Below are 20,128 nucleotides of genomic sequence, written 5' to 3' on the forward strand. Positions count from 1 at the left end.
AGGCAGAATTAGTTGTATGTGACAAAAGGGAAATGTGCTTTTTGCCTAAAAGTGCGTCAATTTTCTTGGGCACGTCATCATGTGCGAGCAAATCAACATGGATAGTGAAAGATAAAGGCTATCAAGGATTGAAAAGTACCCACCTAACGGACTAATATGCGATCCTTCTTAAGATTGACCAATTACTATAGGCAGTTTGTCGAAGGGTTTTTTAAGTGAGCCACCACATTAATAGAATTGTTTAAGAAGACCACCACTAGTCATGGTCAGACAAATTTTAGAAGTCATTCGAAGACAAGGCAATCATGACGAATGGTCCTATCCTTGGCTTGTTTTCAGTTTCAAAACCTTTTGAAATAGAGACAGATGCATTCGACCTTGTCTTAAGGGGGCGCTCTCATCCAGAAGGACCGCCTTGTTGCCTTTGACAATTGAAAACTCAATAGTGCAGAGAGGAGGCATACTATCTTATAGTCTAAAGACATTATCGGTTAGGATCTAACTTCTGGTGAGGACGGATAAGAATGTCATTTGCCACTTCTTTAACTAACCAAAATTAACGTTAGAGTAATCAAGCGGTCGACGCCTTGAATCGAAAAGACGAGCATGAGGTTCTGTGCTTGTTAGCCCACATTCATTCCTATAAGATTGACGGGCCGATGTGTGATATCATATGAGGACAGTTAAAAAAAACCCTGCAACCAAAGCAGGTCGAAGAGGACCTTCGGTTGACAAAAGAAAATAGTTTGTTTGTCGTCAGAGCACGAGAATTACGAAGGAAATTTATCCACAGATGTCATTACCCTCTGGGCTGGTCACCCGAGGTGACAATGAGCATATATCTTAATGAAAAAAGAGTACTTTTGGCCAAATATGCGATATGACATCATATAGTATGCCAAGACGTTCCTCATTTGCCCTCAAGATAAAGTTGAAAAGGTTAAGGTCTCGAGACTCCTCGAACCCTTTCCAGTACCAGCAAGACCTTGAAAAGTTGTGTCGCTGGACTTTATTACACACCTCCTAATGGTAGGAAAACATGAAACCATCTTGATTATCATACATGGATTCTCAAAGTATTCCACATTTGTATTCATATCCAAAATATGCTCGGCCTAATTGACAACCGAATTGTTCTTTAAACATATTGTAAATTTGTGGGGCATTTCATCGAGTATCATCAGTGACAGAGACAGTAGGTTCGCTAAGGGAATAAGATTCAGATTATCTTGTTGATCGAATATCTCAAGGCAAGAACTCTTGTTTGAGATTCAAATCACTTCACAAGTAAGATCGACTATGTCTAACTTGAATGATTCTTGTTGATCGAATATCTCAAGCCAAGAACACTTGTTTGAGATTCGAATCACTCCACAAGCAAGATTGATCATGTCGAGCTTGAATGATTTTAAATGCAACTTAAACTACATAGAATTGCAAAGAAACTTAGTCATTGACTAAAGGAAAGCACAAATGCTTCTTTTACTGTATTTTTCCAAGTCCTGTTACAAAGATAACATACATGACATTATATAGTCTCAAAATGAAAACTCTTAACCTTGCTTAAAACTTTCCAAGAGTTGTAAATTTCATAGTTTATGACCATAATTAACTACTATATATACTTTATGGCCATAATTAGCCACTACGTAAATAAGCCTTAAAATACATTAAAGAAACACAATTCTAAATTACTCTAAACTGTGATCCACCCAAAAATTATAACAAAGAAGCTTCATTTTTCCTCAGTGTGACATGAATTGAAATATCTTTTGATAATTTCAACAACATTTTTCTTCACATTTTCATTGAAGTATATTATATGATTGATGTCTCTTGGTTCATATCATTAAGATATAATATTCCAAAGTTTACGAGAAAACTGATACTTCGCAGAAGCAATAACCTAGGTTGGGATAATCCAGACCATATCACGCCTTGCTTTCTTCACGAAATCTTTTCATTGTCATTCTTTCAAGCTAAAGAATGTATTTTGGAAGGATGAATTTGTGTGAATGCTCCCGAATTGCTCTCAGCTTCTTACCCACACTCTTATCCCGATCATGAGACATGCCTTAGTGCTTGCCTTAAGAACCTTAGTCCTTAAGTTATGATCATGAGTTATGAGTAGATAGCATGGTTGTATTCCGAGGACCTTGGTCTTGGGGTTCTAAATTCGTTCATGTCCAAAGATCTTAAGTTCATGAGCATAGTTTTGTTCTAAGGACCAAGGTTCTTAAGTTCTTAGTCCATGGTTATACACTTATATGATCCTAAATAGAGCGGATCTCATTGGGCTACCTACTTCCATGTTGTACACAATGTGTAGGTCCTATCCTAGCTCCATGTACTCATATAATCCCTCACCTTTGGGCGGGTTCAAGGAGAGTAGGTTCCATTGGGTTATCCACTTCCACTCCATACACAAATGGATAAGTCCTAAAGTCCTAGTCTTAGCTCATTCACTTATATGATTCGTGCCCTTGTCCGTAAACCTGCATAAACATAGGCAAGTGTTCGGTATAAAACGGTAGGACATCTCAACTAGGTGATGACAAACATGAAAACAAGAAGCATGATATCCTACCAGAAAACATAGGTAGGCAGGTAGGATATATTGCAAGAACATGGGCGGAGTAAACTTGCAAGAAACATGGACAAGGTGTCCTATAACCTAGATGAGGCAAACATATGATCATGATGCACCTTTGGGTGGGAAGTCTAAGGTGACTTAGGGCATGTGATTAGTTTGAGTAAAGTGATACATAGCCGTCTTAGCGTCATGGTAGACCTAGGGCTTGAGTTGTGCTCTTTTTTGGGGACAAGCTCACTTGACTTGGTTCTTATCCTTAGAGCGTCATCTTAAGTCCTTATGTTCTAACTCTAAGGATTCTTTCTTTAACACTTGAGGCATAACTAAGTCTTAAATCATAACGTGTGAACCCTAATCCAACGTATGAGTTATAAGCCTACAATATTTTCATAATCATATGCATAATATCATCAATAAATATCAATAAATATCTTGTAACATATCATATCATTTGGAGTTCATTTAGGCCTTAGAAACATCATAAAATCATGGCAGAGGTATTTTGGTTCCTTTCCACTTAATTTCGATATAGGTCCTAAACTTGCTCGAGTTTTCTTAAAACATTACATAATTCTTTGTATCCTTAAAAATAGGCCTCGTATATGATCTTAAGTCATTTTGGGTCCATTTAGATCATAAAATATCTTAAAAGACATATTAGGGGTATTATGGTCATTTTGTACCTCAATCTTGGTTTCGGTCCCCAACATGTCCCAGTTACTTTGCAATATTGGATATAAATCTTAACCTTAAATATGTCTTAAATAAAACATTAAGTTCTTTGGAGTTCATCTAGACCTTGAAATAACTTACGGACATAGTAGGGGCATTTTGATCATTTTACCCTTATCCTTAGTTTAAGCCCTAAAGATGCTCGTATGTTCATCAAAATTTACTTATACCCTTATTATATCATAATAAGTCATCCATGGAAATTTCACAGGTTAAGAGTCCGTTTAGTTAAGTTACTTTAAAGTATCATGATTCTCGATCAAAACGTCTGAGTTTAGTACTTAACTCTTGTTTCATGGTTCATTTTCATGCAATTCCTACCGGTAAAACTCGAGAAAATTCGGTTACTCACTTGTTCAATAACATTTAGGGTTACTTCAAGTGTCCAAATGCACCATCCCCGTCTATTTTAAGGATGGTTTGGTTTGGGATGAGGTGGTGAGTTTAACTAAATTAGTAACGTCATCATTCTCAACCTCCAACAGAGTGAGATGACGAGTTTTATGCCCTTGGAAACTAGCTTTTCGTCGGAACTAACCTACGAAATTCTGCTCTCGGTTTGGGCATTTATCGTCCATATCATCTCTCAATTCCTTCACCAAAACTCTTCCACTCTAATCTTGAAGCTAATGGAAGGGATCTTGAAGGACAAATTTTTGTGTGTTTTAATTTTGATGTCAAAGGTCTCGATTTATTGGTTCAACTTCATGTGATTTTACCTCTTATTAGGTAGCTCGATATATACTTCCTCGGACCTTTACTTTTTCATGAAAAATATTCATCGCAAGGTTTAATCCAACGAGAATGACAATAGAGGATGAATTTGAAGTTCCTTCCAAATTCGGTAAGAACGTACCCAATTTTGATTTTCTCCAATTCCCCCGATCTAAAACTTAATGGTTTCATGGTCTTCTAGTGAAACGACACATAGAATAGGTTTGTTTGGATGAATTTATGTAGAGAGCACGAATTAAAGATCCAAAAATTTAAAACTTGTGGGGTAATTTAATTTAGAAGGTGTAAGAACAAGTTTTAAAGCAAATGGTTGATTATAGGTCACGAATTTCAGAAATTCGTGAGCACCATATACATAAACTAATAGCTTATATCTCGAGTTTGAAGGGCTCTCAATGCTTGGTCCTTGTCCCAAAAGTTTGCCCAAGTCTCCTAATTTAACTATATAGGATTGTCCCGTCCTATAGAACCTATTACTGCGTGCTCTAGGTCAGGAGAATCTGCGAATCCCTTTATTTCTTTGTTTTCTACAATGCAAATAGGAGCGGTGGGTTAGTGTGAGCGGTTATGCACATTGAGAAATTCCTTTCACTGTTTGATCTTCTCGAAAAAATGAAGATGTTTTTTAGACCTTGGATTTTTCCTGGGGTTCCATATTTTGAGATCGGATTATAACGATGTAACGGCCAAAATCCACCGCTAGCAGATATCGTCCTCTTTGGGCTTTCCCTTTCGGGCTTCCCCTCAAGGCTTTAAAACGCGTCTGCTAGGGGAAGGTTTCCACACTCCTATAGATGGTGTTTTGTTCTCCTCCCCAACCAATATGGGACAATATCTGCTAACGGTGGATCTGGGCCGTTACAAATGGTAACAGAGCCAGACATCGGAGGATGTGCCAGCCTTCTCGCTGTTCCTCAAGAGGGGTAGACATGAGGCGGTGTGCTAGTTAAGGATGCTGGCCTCAGGGGTGAATTTGGTGGCGGTCCCACATTGATTGAAGAAAGAAACGAGTGTCAGTGAGGACGTTGGGCCTCGAAGGGGGGTGGATTGAGGGGAAGCTCAAAAGGGAAAGCCCGAAGAGGACAATATATGCTAGCGGTGAGCCTGGGTCGTTACACACAAACTAGTTTGGGGCATAAAGTTAAATATGTAAAATTAGAAGGATTGAAATGAAATATATAGCAAAATTTGAAGATTTGAATGGAAAGAGGGCATTTTGTAGGTTTGATATGTTTTCACCTTTTTTATCTCCACTAGCTTTCAAAGTGGTTGCATCTTTTGATATCTTTGCAAATTGGGCCCTACAGTTCCAACCAAACCTTTTTTTTATTTTTATTTTTTTATTTATTATTAATTTACCATCTGACTTTAGAAAATGAAAATAAATAAATAAATAAATAAAATTAATATTGTTTTATTATCCAATTTGGACTAATATTTTTAAAAATTAAATTAAATTTTGGAAATTAAAAAGAAAAAAAATTTCCAAAATATAGCTATAGTATTATGGAACCCTAATTTTACATAGCATGTTAACTTATTTTTATTAATAAAATATAAATTAAATTAATAAAAAATTTCCTAACTTTCAAAAAATTCAATAAATACACTATAGAATCATTTAAGCTTGACATGATCAATCTTGCTTGTGGAGTGGTTCGAATCTCAAATAAGTGTTCTTGTCTTGAGATATTCAATCAATAAGGTAATCTGAATCTTACTCCCCTTATAGTAAATCCTTATCATTTGGTATCAGAGTTTTCCTTTTGGCTGTTATCTTATCAGAATTTATCAAAACAATATTAGACACATTTGAAAATTCAGATATGAAATAGACACAAAACTCAATATTAATCCAATGTAACTTAACCTCAACCATTCAAATATGTAACTTTAAATTTTAATTTTGTGGATGTAAATTTTAAAAATTTTAAAAATTNAAAAAAAAAAAAAAAAAAAAAAAAAAAAAAAAAAAAAAAAAAAAATCGAAAACAATATTTATTATAAGCAAAATAACACAATAGACATTAAATCAAGGGCATTTTTGTCATTTCACAAAAAATAAATTATTGGGTCGAAATTTTTTACAAACTTTTGAACTTTAAAACCTTATTCAAAAATATATTTATTAGTTTTAGATGAAATTTTTTAATTATTTGTTTAAAAAATACAAATAAATTTTCAAAAATAGTCTTAAACATTAAAAGGTTTCATTAATATTTTTCTAATTTTCTTTGAGAAAAATACAAAAACACCCTTACAATTAGTACTATTTTAAAAAAAATATCCATTAAATTTTAAATTAGCGATTATAAAGAACGAAAATGTTTATTTATAAAAAATAAATATTTTTTAAACTTTTTAATTTAAAACATTTTTGAAATTTTTTTAAAATTTAAAAGATATTAACGAAGCATTTGAAAATTTAAGGGTATTTATGAAATCATACCCAAATATTACCTATTCGCGTCCAAAATTATATTTATTATATAAAAAAAAATGTATTTATTATTGAAATATTTTAAAGTAAATATATATTTTTTAGACAAAAATAAAATTTATATAAATCTCTTAATAATCCCATTGTCTTTATTATGTGTATCTGTACGGTGTTAGTGAGGGCACGTGCTTAGTATATAAAATTAATGATTTATTCTTAATAAACAATTAATTACTAATTAATAAATTAAAATAATTTATCAAATCCATGCCAAATGCAGCCTTAACGTTCCAGTTGACTCCAAAATATAATAACCATTAAATTATATAATATTATTCTAAATAAGACAAATTAAAAAAAAATAAGAATTTTATTTTTATTAAATTATTTTTTTATTTTTTTATTTTTTTTTTCCGCTAAGAAAATTATTGTTTCTCTCTCTTCCCTTTCTGTCTCACGAAAGCCTCAGGGCTCTCTCTCTCTCTCTTCTTTCTCTCTCTGGAAGTGAAGGGGAAAAAACCCTTGAAAACCTTTGATCTTGCCGGATTTTCATCTCCGTCACCGACGACGGTGGGATTCTTCTTCTGTGGTTTTGATTTTTCTGACAGATTGCGGCGGATCGGATTTGGCCTAGGGTTTTTGGTTTCTGTGTGAAGCTCTTTTGGAGGAGGGGGGGAGGAGGTAAATTTGTGAGCTGAGGGGAGGTGTGAGGTGGAGCTGAGACTGAATCGGAGTAGAAATGTACAAGAACCAGCTTCAAGAGCTGGCGCAGAGAAGTTGCTTCAATCTTCCCTCGTATGCCTGCATTAGGGAAGGACCAGACCATGCGCCGAGGTTTAAAGCTACTGTTAACTTCAATGGCGAGATCTTTGAATGCCCTCAGTACTGCTCTACTCTTCGTCAGGCCGAGCACTCCGCCGCCGAGGTTGCTTTGAACGCCCTCTCTAACCGTGGTCCCCCTCATTCTCTTGCAGCTAGGATCCTGGTGAGTCCTTTTTTACTTTGATCATATGGTTGTGTTTAGGTTTTACTCTTGTGTCTCGGCTTGCTTCTCTGCTTGATCTTCATTTCTCGGTTGTTTTTAATTCAATGAATTGATGTTACTGTTTGCAGTAGGATTTTCCTCTGCGAGTTGAGAACGTTAGAGATTTGTTTTAGGTTTTTTGTTATGTTAGTGTTCGTTGTGCATTTTGTTCGTGTTCTTCTCCTCTGAGTTTCCTGTTATCATTTCCAGTAAGATAGGGTACACAGAAATTGCACAATCGTACCTGTAGTGCTTAATCCTTGAATATCTTGTTCGGTGGGTTAACTAAGATCTAAAAGAGATGCTTGTTCTGCTCGTTGTGCCCTGGATTGGGTTGGGTTTTTTCCTTTAAATTATGATATGATCTTCGGATCTCTCTGATCGGCCGGAATTCTCTGACTATACCTACGGTTTAGGGTCGTGTTTGAACGAAAAGTATGAACTCGTGACGCCTCTTTGAGGGTCCGTTCCATTAGAGGAGGTATCTAGTTTTGTTTACCTTATTATCTCGGAGCCAGCTGTCGGGAGTAATCTTCTCGGGCAAGTTGGTGTAATTAATTTGCTCATTAATGGGTTTGTCGGTCGTCCAATTGTGTTTTCGGTAGCTCCCAACTTTGGCCCATTTTATTTCTCCGATCTCATAAATGACCAGATGGGTGTCGTAGAAACGGCACGGAACCAAGAATTCAACACCAATTGTGATAAACTTGTTGGAGGCTGAATTTCAGATAGAGATGATTCAAGTAGACCAATTAGAATTTAGGGGGTTGTGTCCATTATTCTTGTTCATACAAGTCTTGGAGGCTTTAAAACTTGGGTATATTCAATAATTTCATGTAATTACTCCTCCCCGCGTTTTTGTACAAATTGTTTGACTAAGCTTTTCTTCTTTGTTGTTCTTTAATTTTATTTCTCTCCTTTTGCCGTTCGAGGAAATGCGTGCATGTGTCTTTGTCAACTTTATTGTGTTTTAAAAACCTTTGTTTATCTTGGTGTTTGAAGAGAGAGATGAGGAATTTTCGGTCGATTTGGGGGTTACTTTTCCATGAACGTCGTTGTGTTCCACTAAGATGAATGTCCTATTGTGAGATCCCATATTGGTTGGAGAGGGAACGAAACATTCCTTATAAGGGTGTGTAAACCTCTCCCTAGCAGACACGTTTTCAAACCTTGAGGGAAAGTCCAGAAGGGAAAGCCCAAAGAGGACAATATCGGCTCGCGATGGGCTTGGGCTTGGGCTTGGGCTGTTACACCTATGGAGCTCTAGGTTCTATGGTATCGCCCTAGTGATTGTTAATGAGGATTTGTTTCCGTTAAGATGCTCAAAATATAAAATATTTTGTTTCTGTTGGTCTCTGAGGCGCACATCCTGGTTAAATGATGTTTCTTAGGTGTATTATTTTTTCATTGCCTTGTTTACATACTTTATCTTTATTTCTCTTTATTGGCTGGTAAAAACTCATTTAATAAAGTTTAATTGGTTTGAGGTTTGTTAACTATGTTTCAAATTCTCTTACCCTTCAGTTAACTTAACTTTCAAAAATAGGAAATAATATCTTTTGAAATTGAAGAATGTATCTGATATTTGATATCACTATTAGCTTCCATGTTGTGGCCTGGTGGGTAAGATTGATGAACAGCACTTCCATTTTATGGAGTCTTACTATGCAAAGCAACAGATTAATGATCTAGTATGGAAGAATTGGAGCTTAGATAGCTTATTATTTGTATACAGCATCACAGAAAAAAACTATGAAATTTACCTTTTAGAATTCAATTGAATTCAGTTTTAAACAGTAGAGGCATTACAAATCGAATTATGATGCTTGTGAGCTTCAAGTTCAGATTACCTCAGGTCAAATGGAATCTGCACTGCTCTCTCTATTAAAGAGTGAGAAAACTTGTTGCAGCTTAGAAATTTTGATCAAATGGAGTCTGCAGTTTTCTCAATACAAACTTAAGTTACAGATTTCTTCAATGTGAAAGTATTATTTAGATGATGAAGATAGTTTTCTGGGCTGCAGATCTCTCAAATGAAATTATTATGTACTACAATACCAACAGCATCTCCCCTCCTCCTGTGCTAAGGCATTACATGCCAACGAACTTGGCTGTCACTCTTGCCATGCTCAAGTCTGAACGTATTTCTAGGTTTAAACACTGCTCTGAGAATATGAAGTACATTATGAATAATTGATAACATGACATGTATCCATACCAGTAGTTTTTATAACTGAGCAATATTTTCTGGTTAGTTTATTCCTTGTACTATCTGCTAAAAAGTAAAATGCATATAAGATATTAGCATTGGCTTATTGTAAAAGAAAAGGTTTATGAATTTGTCAACGTTTCTCTTTTGATGTTGTTCTTTGGTTTGTTAAATGTTCTTGATATGAACCAAAGATGCTGCTATGATATATGCATGAGTAACTTGGCCGATTTTTAGTTTAATTACTTACTACAATCACCTATGATCAGGATGAGACAGGGGTTTACAAGAACCTCCTGCAGGAAATTGCCCAAAGAGTTGGAGCGCCATTGCCTCAATATACAACATTCAGATCAGGTCTTGGTCACCTACCTGTTTTTACAGGGATAGTAGAATTGGCTGGAATAACGTTTACTGGAGAACCTGCCAAGAACAAAAAACAAGCAGAGAAGAATGCTGCAATGGCAGCTTGGTCATCATTAAAACAATGTGAGTTTTTATTTCTATTTTTATTTTTTAATATTTGTATGTTACCATGGCTTAGCTTTTCGGGAAATTTCCAAACGAACAATTTCAACAACAATCCTGGCAAAGAAAGAATAACCCATCTTATTTTGTGCAAATTAATGTATGCAACTGGAACATGGGAGATTAAATTCAAATGGTTTCTCTGCGATATGTTTATTTATTTCCTATGGAAGCAAAGTATCCTGTTCTTAATCTGCTTCTTGCTTAAAAAATCAAATATTCTGGTGTTGAGAATCATTTTGTTTTGATTTTGGCTAGTGGCTAAAGAATCAGCAAGCTCTTCATCAGAACCAGAAAACAATGATGAACTGGAGCAGATCACTATAGCTCGAGCCTTATTGAATTATCGCCAAAAGGAAAAAATGGCAATGTCAAATCCAAATGCAACAATACCATTCCCCAAAAAGCTTCAAATTCAAAGTCCACGGCCAACTAGTCCCCAACGTCCCCCTGCTCCAACATCAAAGATTCTGCCCTTAATTTGCCAAAAAGCAGCTCCTCGCAGCAGAGCTCCCTTTTCAGCTAATAAAATCCCCATCCCACATGCCCAAACTTCTGCACTAGAAGGCTCTGCAACCCCCCGCCCCCAGAAGTTCAGCGCCGGAGCTGCTGCTCTTTCGTATATTCCCGTTCACCAGTATAGGACATCTTGCCATGGCATTGCCCCACCAGTTACAATTAGAACAACAATGCCTGTGTATTCTGCCCCTCCTCTACCACAGCCATTGAAGCTGCCACCACAGCAAGTAATTCGAGTCCCACCGGTACGGATCGCCCCACCGGTTTCCATTAGGCAAGCCATTCCTGTCTTTGCTGCTCCCCCAGTGCGCAAGGAAAATGCTCCTGCAGTTAAAAAAGAAGACTGTCCAGCCCCAGCTGCTCCTAAAGAAAACGTTGCTGCTCCTGCGCCCGTGCCCGTGCCCGTGCCCGTGCCCTCACTGCCCACTGAGTCAGCTGCTGAAGTAGAACAGGATACAACCACATTGGTGAACAGTCAGCAAGAAGCCAAGACATTAGAAAACCTGGAAGAACTCAAAATTTGATGAGGTGATTCATTAGAAAGAGACCGCATAGGGGAGATTGTCGTATGGTTTTGCAGTAATGTTAGGTTATCTCTTCTTGTCTGCATCTTATTTTGAGTGTCAACCTTTTCTCTTTTCTTATTTTTTCGCCCCGTTTTGTTAAAAACTTGAGTTGTTGAGAGGTGGAAAAATTAGTATCAGCATCCCAATGCCATTTCAACAGCAACTGTGTCAACTAATGTACTTACATATTTGTATCTTTGGGCATGCTATCCCATCTTCTCCAAGAACTCTGCTCTAATCTGCATCCCCAAGATCATCTCGATGATCCTTGGGAGCCCTTGGGTGCAATGACATGTTATGTTCGTCACCCAACATGTGAGATCCCACCTTTGTTGGAGAGGAGAACAAAACATTCTTTACGAGTGTGTGTAAACCTCTCTTTAGCAGAGATGTTTTAAAAACTTTGAAGGAAAGCTTGAAAATGACAATATTTGCTAGCGATGGACTTGAGCTATTACATAGTAGAGAGTTTCGAAGGAATTTAAGAAAATTGGGTTATATGCGAACACTTTTTTTTATATCTTTATATGTTTCAAAGAATTTTTTTAATGAATAATTTTCATTTTTCAATATAATTTCTACTAAAAATATAAAACATCCCAATAAATTCAATAATATATCATATAAATTTTAAAAACTTAAATATGAAAATATGAAGGATTGAAAAAAAAATCTCTCCACTCCATTGAGACTCAATAAAATTCAATTTATGAATNTTTTTTTTTTTTTTTGTCAGACTTATTTTTCATGTATTCAATAATTTTTAAAAATATATTTAATAAAAATAAAATTTATGACTCATGAAAGAGACTTTGGTGTATAATAAATAAATAAATAAATAACCGTTTTTCAAACCCAAGAAGAAAAAAGGGCACAAGTTTTGAGGAAAACCTATTAATTATCAATTAAGACCCAAAATGAATATATAAAATAAAAAAAAAATATAAAAAAAATTAAATTTATTCGCAGTGGGAGGGCAGGGGTCAAAATGGGAAGTGGGTGTTTGTTGGGAAAGGAAAAAAATAAAAGTTTTTTTTTTTAAATCCAATGATGAAATAACCAAATAATTAAATCTCTTTCCTCCCCCACTTCTAATGCTTTTCAATCTCATGAATATGTATGAAAATCAAACCCAATTTGGACTACTAATTTCCATTTTCACACCCACTAACTCAATTTTTTTTTTGGTTCGATAGTCCTAAATGCTTCGGCATAATAAGAAATCAACTCAACGGAAAACTCTGATATCAAATGATAAGGAATTACTACAAGAGAGTAAAATTCGGATTACCTTATCGATCGAATATCTCAAGGTAAGAATACTTGTTGGAAAGGTAAAAACACTTAGCCCTAATGATGAAGAAGATCTGAATTACCTGGTTGATCAAATATCTTAGGACAAGAACATCGGTTTGAGATTCGAATCACTCCACAAACAAGATTGATCGTGTGTAGCTTGAATGATTTTGAACATCCAACCTAAACTACATAAAATTGCAAAAAAGCTCGCCTTTTGGCTAAAGGAAAGGTAAAAATACTTAGCCCTGATGATAAATAATCACTTTAAGGGAAAGTAAGATTCGAATTACCTTGTTGATCAAATATCTCAAGTCAAGAACATTTGATTGAAGTTAGAATCACTCCACAAGCAATATTGATCATGTCAAGCTTGAATGATTCTAAACATGCAACTTAAACTACGTAGAATTGCAAAAAAAATTAGCATTTGATTAAAGGAAAGGTAAGAACACTTGGCCCTAGTGATAAGGAATCACTCTAAAGGGAAAGTAAGATTCAAATGGATTACCATGTTAATCAAATATCTCAAGTCAAGAACACTTAATTGAGGTTAGAATCACTCTACAAGCAAGATTGATCGTGTCAAGCTTGAATGATTCTAAACATGCAACCTAAACTAAATAGAATTGTAAAGAAATTTAGCCTTGGGTTAAAGGAAAGGTAAGCCCTCTGGATTAAGCTCGTCGTCGGAGCCAAAGCGATCATATGCTTGTCCAGAAGCTCTCACACAGGCTCGCTGGATCTGCCATAGCTACAGGTTTTTTTCTCTTTTCTTAATGTCCTTTATTTCACGTTTTATATTGTTAAGAATCTTATTTTGGTTCCTAATTCTGCATATGAACAAAAAGAAGCATGTTAATATTTTTTTCCATATGAACAAAAAATTTAATATGTTTTAAAACTTGACACCCAATATGCCTATCATATTTGTGAGCCCAATCACTCATCTATGTAGACATGTATTCATGTTTTTCCTTAAGAACAATCTATTAAAAGGGTATTAGGACAGACTGAAATGGTTTTTTATGCATAAATCAAGATCTAAAACGAGGATACGAGAGCCTAAATGAACGAAGAAACAATGTGTAAATTAGAAAACTACCCATTGAAGAAAACCACAGTTACCAACTCAGAAAACTACCCATTGAAGGTAAAAATCATTCTACCGTTTAGGAAACCACCCATCAAAGAAGATTACCCTTCCAATTTAAGATAATAAGCCATAAAAATATAAACTTGACTCCATACCTCTCTGTCTCACAGATGCCATACTGGAACTGAACTGGTGCCTTCAGAGAGTGTGGAGGTGAATCAGTGTTGAAACGCCTATGGAAGCATCAGGATGCAATTCTGTGCTGTTCCCTTGAGGTGAATAAACAAACTCTGCAAGTGAGAACCAAATGAATATCTGTGTTGTGTGGCTGTCCTCTAAGCAATGTAATTTATTTTGTTGGTTTGCAGTCACTACCCCCAGTGTTCATGTTTGCTAACCAAGCAGGCCTTGACATGTTGGAGATAACCTTGGTTGCCTTACAAGACATCACTTTGGATCAAATTCTTGGCGATTCTGCCCGCAAGTTCTTCTCTACTGATTTTTCCAGCTTAATGCACCAGATTTCGTACTATATTCTTCCCTTCAGTTCATTGTCGTGCTCAACATGATATGGGTGGTTGTGTTTATGCCTGCATAAAGAAAACTTACGATGACTTTCTATTTCAAGATTGATTAGCAATGTAATGATGCTAACTGAACTGAATACTTACTTGTTTTCGGTAGGGCTTTGCTTACATTCCTGCTGGAATTTGCATGTCGACAATGGGGCGACATGTATCCTTTGAACAAGCCGTTGCATGGAAAGTTCTTACCGAGGACGAGTCTACTGTACACTGTCTTGCCTTCTCCTTCGTCAACTGGTCATTCTTGTGATTCTTTTCCCTGTACACTTGTTGAAAATTATACAACAATCCTAGAAAATAGGAAGGGGTTTTTCAATTATGTAACATCTTATCTATATATCTGCCTGGGATTTGAAGTATAAGGATGTATCTGGCAGGGGAAACTTTCTGATAGCAAATTCTTTTGTTGAATGATAAGAATGGAAAATGTTGATGCATTGCTGAAACCAAAATCCAAAGTAAATTTACAATATTTTGTGTTTGTATGTGATCCATTGCCATCAGATAGTGCAATAATGAATGATCAAGTGATGAACCAACGTCCAAATCAAAGCACCCATATTTATCACCTTAACTACAAATTCTGAACATTGGCATAACAAGATTCATTTCAGGACATCTACAAAACATCACATCACAAAACAGCAAGAAACAGTAACAATATCTTTCAAGTTTGATAGCCAAATTCATAAGGATGCAGAGACCAGAAGTTCATGAAGAATGAAGACAACGCAGTAAACTAGCTAATAAGAGCCAAGCCAAATTCATCGGGATGCAAGAGACCAGAAGTTCATGAAGAACGAAGGCAATGCAGTAAACCAGCTAATAAATGCCATGGCCGTTGCAGTTTCAAACTGTACACAGTGGTTCTCGCTGCAGCTACCGATATCGTTGTCTATAAGAACGGTGATGCCTGCAGAAGCACAAGCTGCAGCGAACGTGAGGGTAGAGGTGATCTGAAGGGAAAAAAGTTCAGGTGTCAGCTGCTAGGCTAGTGAAATTCCAGACAAGTCAGGAAAGGTGCATCGTTGATAATTGATCGAAAGAAAATGACAGCCGAAATTGTGGGAGTTCTAAAGGGATCTCTAAGTATTCAAGTATTATCGTATGAGAATGATTGCAATCATGATAGTTTTATATGCAACAGCAACAGAGAGTGATATCAGTACATAACTTGATGTAAGAAACAACAATCGAAAGTCCGATTCACCTAAGAGAATACCACCAGGCTTTAAAGTTAACATGCTAAAACACATTAATTTCATTAATCCAGACCAAGAAAACTGGTCTTGAGCTAACTAGTGATGCAGCAAAGCAATGAGCTTCCAGAATATTCAAGAACATAAGAGTGAATCAACGGATGCCAAAATCAAAATTTTGCTATAAACATACACCATCACCAATAGTGAATAAGCTGACTATCCTGCAATTCTGTAAGGATCTCTTCACTAATAGAGCATATATATCAATGAAGGCCAAAAAGAGGCTCCACAAACTCTGCAAACCAGCTGCTGCAACAAGATAGCTGAAAAGGCAGAAGATTTGATTGTTTAAGGAACAGCACGCACATAAAGACCAAGTGTAGAAAATCAAGCTGCAAATTTAACTTTTCATAGCTTCAATAAGCATAAGATTCATACACACGAGCTAAGAACTTGAAGATGAAGTAAATGATAAAAAGATAAACCTTAAACTTAATTCCAAGGATAAAAAGATACTAATGCCAATGAATCTGGGATCAACCATATAAGAAATGACTATTATGAGACAACAAAGCATAACAACAATCTGATCAAGTTCTTGCCTCTTCAGTGTATTGAACCATCAACAACCAATCGATACATTTTACAGAATGCTTGTTCATTAGCTCCAAAATTCGGGCTTAACTTATCTGAAAGTTCGATCATAATTGCGTGGGCAAGTAGCAAATCCAATTAAAACGAAGTAAATGAATCTACTTCACTGCAAAATTAAATCCATTTCCTGCAAAATTAGATCCAACCCGACGAATCCTAAATCCAAAAGCTACTAATATAACGAATCGCCTTATCCTTCCAAAGAAATGGAAGAAAAATACAGTAACAACATACACAAAAAAGTTGTAAGAAACACAAGTTCAGAGAGAGAGGTTCAATTAAGGAAAAATGAGATTTACCAAAAGGCAGTAACAGAAGGGAAATCGCTGGTAGTAGCCATGACAACCAGCGCCGCCGCCGCAAAGAGAAACTGAAAGAATCGCAAAGCGAGTCCTCCGCGGGTGCCGGGCATTCCTTCCATGTCCTTCATCCTGACCATGGGCGCATTCGCGCCGTCGGTAGTAGGGGGATCTTCGGCCGGGTGAACCGTCGCATGGCTCACATTCATTTCTCCACGATGCGATGCCTCAGCTCATCGTCTCTTCCCCAATCGCATCGTCGTCTTCTCCTCCGCCACGGCCGGAATCGTGGATGTCTCACTCTCTAAACCTCTGATTCTCCGATACTGAAGAGGATCTCAAGGAGCCATATGCGGAAATCAAATCTATGATGCTCTACTGGGAATCTGGCGGGAGAGAAGAATTGAAATCCTATCCTCGAAATTTGCGACGAAGAAGAAGAACGTTCGGAGCGGCGATGGCCGATCAATAAGGGATTAGTTTGGGAATTGACTGCAAAAAAGTTTCTAATTTTATTATAAAAAAACAAAAAAAAAAAAAAATGTTTTTCTCTCTCTTTATTCTTCACTCCCCTACCATTTAAACTTTGAAACCGTTCCCAAAAGATCAAGGTCGTCGGTGGTGCAACCTATGAAAAGATCCCATCGGTCCGTTCTCTTACACCTCACAAGTTAACCCACTCATTCACTCGTAGACGTGTCAAACTCCTTGGTCTCTGTTTCAAGACAGGTCGAATCGGGAGCCTACTAACTGATGCTAGGAGCATGCAGGTGTCGAAGCAGGAGTGTGGATCGTCGGTCGTTGCCTAGTCTTGTTTTAACATATGGCTCATGGGCATACAGGCTTGATGCTTGGGCATCAAATGGTTGACGCTAGCTCCTCCTCAGTGATGTGTCCATAAGAATTTTGAGTGGTCGTAGTCTATTAGATCTAGCATCGATTACCTCATGCATTATAGCATTGAGTCTTGTTAGTCCCTTTTTGTCGGTACCCCTCGTTAGGTGCACGATGAACTTGAAAGCCCGTGTGCACCCCTCGCAAGCCCTAGTGCGTGCAATCTCCACGCGAACTATTTCAAACTGTGAACTGTGAAAAGCTCGTTAAATTAGTTGTAACTTGTTTGATGGTATTTACTACTCAGATAGCTGTAGCAATTCAAGAGCTAATAGGTGTAATAAACCCAGATTTTCTGAAAGGATGCATTTATTAAATAAAAGATCCACGTGGACTCTGCCTATTTCTCTAATGATTCATGATCCTGTCACCATTATATGTGTATCATCCGCTCTCATGACGATGGTCAATCGGGTTGTGCCCCGTCTTTGCCCTATACCTCCTTTGGCTTCTCTATTTAGATCTTGAGGGTTTATTCACACCGATCACCGTCTTTGCCATCAAATGTTAGTGGGTCATACTTTTCAAAGTTTTTTAGGTACTTGATATCTAGGATTTGCAAAGCTTCCATAATGTTTGAGGCAACGTTCCCGATCATGGGTGCTGCTCGTTTTGGCTCCCACTCTTGTGGAGCCTCCCTTTTTGGAAACTCGAAGGTAGGGTTAGTTTTAGCCCTTCTCCTTCCTCCCCTACCTTGACCTTGCTTTGCACGGTTTCTAATTTCAGTGCCATTATCTAGCATCGGACAAACACATCTCGGGTCAAAATTAATTCTTACCCTTCATAAAAGTTTATCAACCAACCCAAGACATAATTCTCAATTCAATCAAATCATTATATAACGTTGATCAAACTGCTAATACTTACTTGACTGTGACGAGACATTTCTGACGAGAGATATCAGGAATTCATGACTCTCTATCTAGCCCTAGCCTATACGACCGACCAATCTAAGACTTTGATACTAAACGTGTAATGACCCACTTTTTGAGGCTTCGAACCACGAACCTTTAGGAATCGACACATAATTTATATCGATTTTAGATCTATTTATAATAACATTTTTTTTTTTTTTTTTTGAGATTTTATATTTCTAACTTCAAGTTTAAGTGGAAAAGCCCTAATGAATTTGTAAAATTATATGACTCTTTTCATCTGCCTCAACGCCGTCACCTCCTCCGTTTCGGCAGCTCAGTGTAGCCGGCGGCGTCCTCCACCGTTCACTGCTGCCACCGCCTCTTTCTTCCGCTCGTGCCGCCGCAGCCTCCCTCATTTAGCGAGTTTGCGTTGATTTTCTCTTGTTGTTACTGGTATTCTCCCAATCTCCACGGTCTTTCTTCTCACTTGAAAATCACAAATTAGAACTTATCTAATAAAACAATGGAGTTGTATGAATTCCTTGCGGCAAATTCGGACATTCTGATTCGAGTTTTGTGTTTACTGGTGATCTAGAATAAGCTCCGACATTTCAAGCGATCTTGATCAACTCAATATGCATTTAAGCTACAATGTTTATACGCTGCTTCATTTCCATGTTCCTGCTCACTCTGCTAGTTTTGTAACATTTATATGAAGGCTTTTTTCGATTACTCATCGCTCATGGACTTTCTGTGGGTTATGCAGCTGGAAATCAAGTGCGAAGATGCAAGGTTTTCGCAGAATTAATCAATTGGTACGAAGGCAAAGTCCCGATGCTCATTTCAAATTGATTAGAGGTTATCCTCTAAATCGGGATGCTGGCTGTAGCTGCTCGGCGCCAAGGTCGATGGAATGTAGTTTTGGGAATCCGTATGCGTCTTTGAGTGGGCAATCAATATCCGGAAGCCTTTGTATGTATTTCTGTTTGTTTAAATATTTTGTGCATTATGTAGTATGATATGTTCTTGTTTGTTTTCAAAGGTTCTATAGCTATTCAGTAAATCTACTTCGGTTTTATACATATATAATTTGCGACATTTAGTCTAGTTCGAATTCCAAGCTTTTACGAATTCATTTATGCTTCTTGTTTGAGTTCATAAGCAATGAGGCACAAGTAAATCTCATGATATCGGTCTTGGCCGACACCTGATTGACGGTAGGGGAAAGGGTAATTTGTATAGTAACTTATCAATTGTGTACATTATGCACGTCTCTCTAATACTGACCAGACATGATTGGTGCTAAACGTCTTATTGCTATAAATGAGTATGAGTACATTTGCTAGAACTGGCTTTTGAGTTCAGTTATGGCTTAATCAACAAAACTATGAACTTGTAATAGCCCAAGCCCACCACTATCAGATATTGTCCTCTTTGGACTTTCCCTTTCGGGCTTCCCCTCAAGGTTTTTAAAATGCGTTTGCTAGGGAGAGGTTTTCACACCCTTTTAAAGAATGTTTTGTTCTCCTCCCAAACCGTTGTGGGATCTCATAGAACTTCACTATTGTCTAGAACACTTAGTTAGTATGTATCCTATTTTCCTTCACAACAAATTAGGTATAGAGAACCACCTACTCATTCTGTAATTAGTCTGTCTGAAAAAATAATTAGCTCGAGTCGAGCTGATGTCCCTTTTCAAGGGAAAAAAATGTGGTTATAGCTCTTTGCTTCTATGATCCTTTCCAATTGAAGAGCCTTTCATTAATTTCCTTGGCATCTATGGAAATTGGTAATCTTCCTCTTATATACTTCTTTTCTTTCAATATATTGCTGGTTTTTGTATTCATAACAAAAAAAAAAAAAAAAAAAAAAAAAAAAAAAAAAAAAAAAAAAAAAAAAA

At 36.8% G+C, this 20,128-nt stretch overlaps 2 protein-coding genes and 1 pseudogene across 3 annotated transcripts; 2 read left to right on the forward strand and 1 right to left on the reverse strand.

Annotated features, from left to right (window-relative positions):
- Nucleotides 1–6,944: 6,944 nt before the first annotated feature.
- Nucleotides 6,945–11,555, forward strand: LOC111783144 (double-stranded RNA-binding protein 2). Its single transcript, XM_023664043.1, has 3 exons — nucleotides 6,945–7,485; nucleotides 10,003–10,222; nucleotides 10,520–11,555. The coding sequence occupies exons 1-3, from the start codon at nucleotides 7,240–7,242 to the stop codon at nucleotides 11,302–11,304; spliced, it is 1,251 nt and encodes a 416-aa protein (XP_023519811.1). The 5' UTR covers nucleotides 6,945–7,239; the 3' UTR covers nucleotides 11,305–11,555.
- A 1,582-nt stretch (nucleotides 11,556–13,137) lies between these two features.
- LOC111783113 (CASP-like protein 5A2) lies at nucleotides 13,138–17,022 on the reverse strand. Of its 2 annotated transcripts, XM_023664002.1 has the most exons (6): nucleotides 16,478–17,022; nucleotides 15,715–15,847; nucleotides 14,410–15,278; nucleotides 14,114–14,328; nucleotides 13,894–14,028; nucleotides 13,138–13,475 (listed from the first exon to the last, which is right to left on the reverse strand). In XM_023664002.1, exons 1-3 carry the CDS (start codon nucleotides 16,684–16,686, stop codon nucleotides 15,087–15,089), a joined length of 534 nt encoding a protein of 177 aa, XP_023519770.1. In that variant the 5' UTR covers nucleotides 16,687–17,022; the 3' UTR covers nucleotides 13,138–13,475; nucleotides 13,894–14,028; nucleotides 14,114–14,328; nucleotides 14,410–15,086. The 2 variants fall into 2 exon arrangements, with proteins under 2 accessions (XP_023519770.1, XP_023519769.1); XM_023664001.1 differs by having other exon boundaries at nucleotides 13,894–14,328.
- A 1,466-nt stretch (nucleotides 17,023–18,488) lies between these two features.
- LOC111782692 overlaps nucleotides 18,489–20,128 on the forward strand; it is a 3,188-nt pseudogene continuing 1,548 nt past the window's right edge.

The sequence above is a fragment of the Cucurbita pepo genome, chromosome LG20 (assembly GCF_002806865.2).
Source record: "Cucurbita pepo subsp. pepo cultivar mu-cu-16 chromosome LG20, ASM280686v2, whole genome shotgun sequence".
Classification (NCBI taxonomy): Eukaryota; Viridiplantae; Streptophyta; class Magnoliopsida; order Cucurbitales; family Cucurbitaceae; genus Cucurbita; species Cucurbita pepo.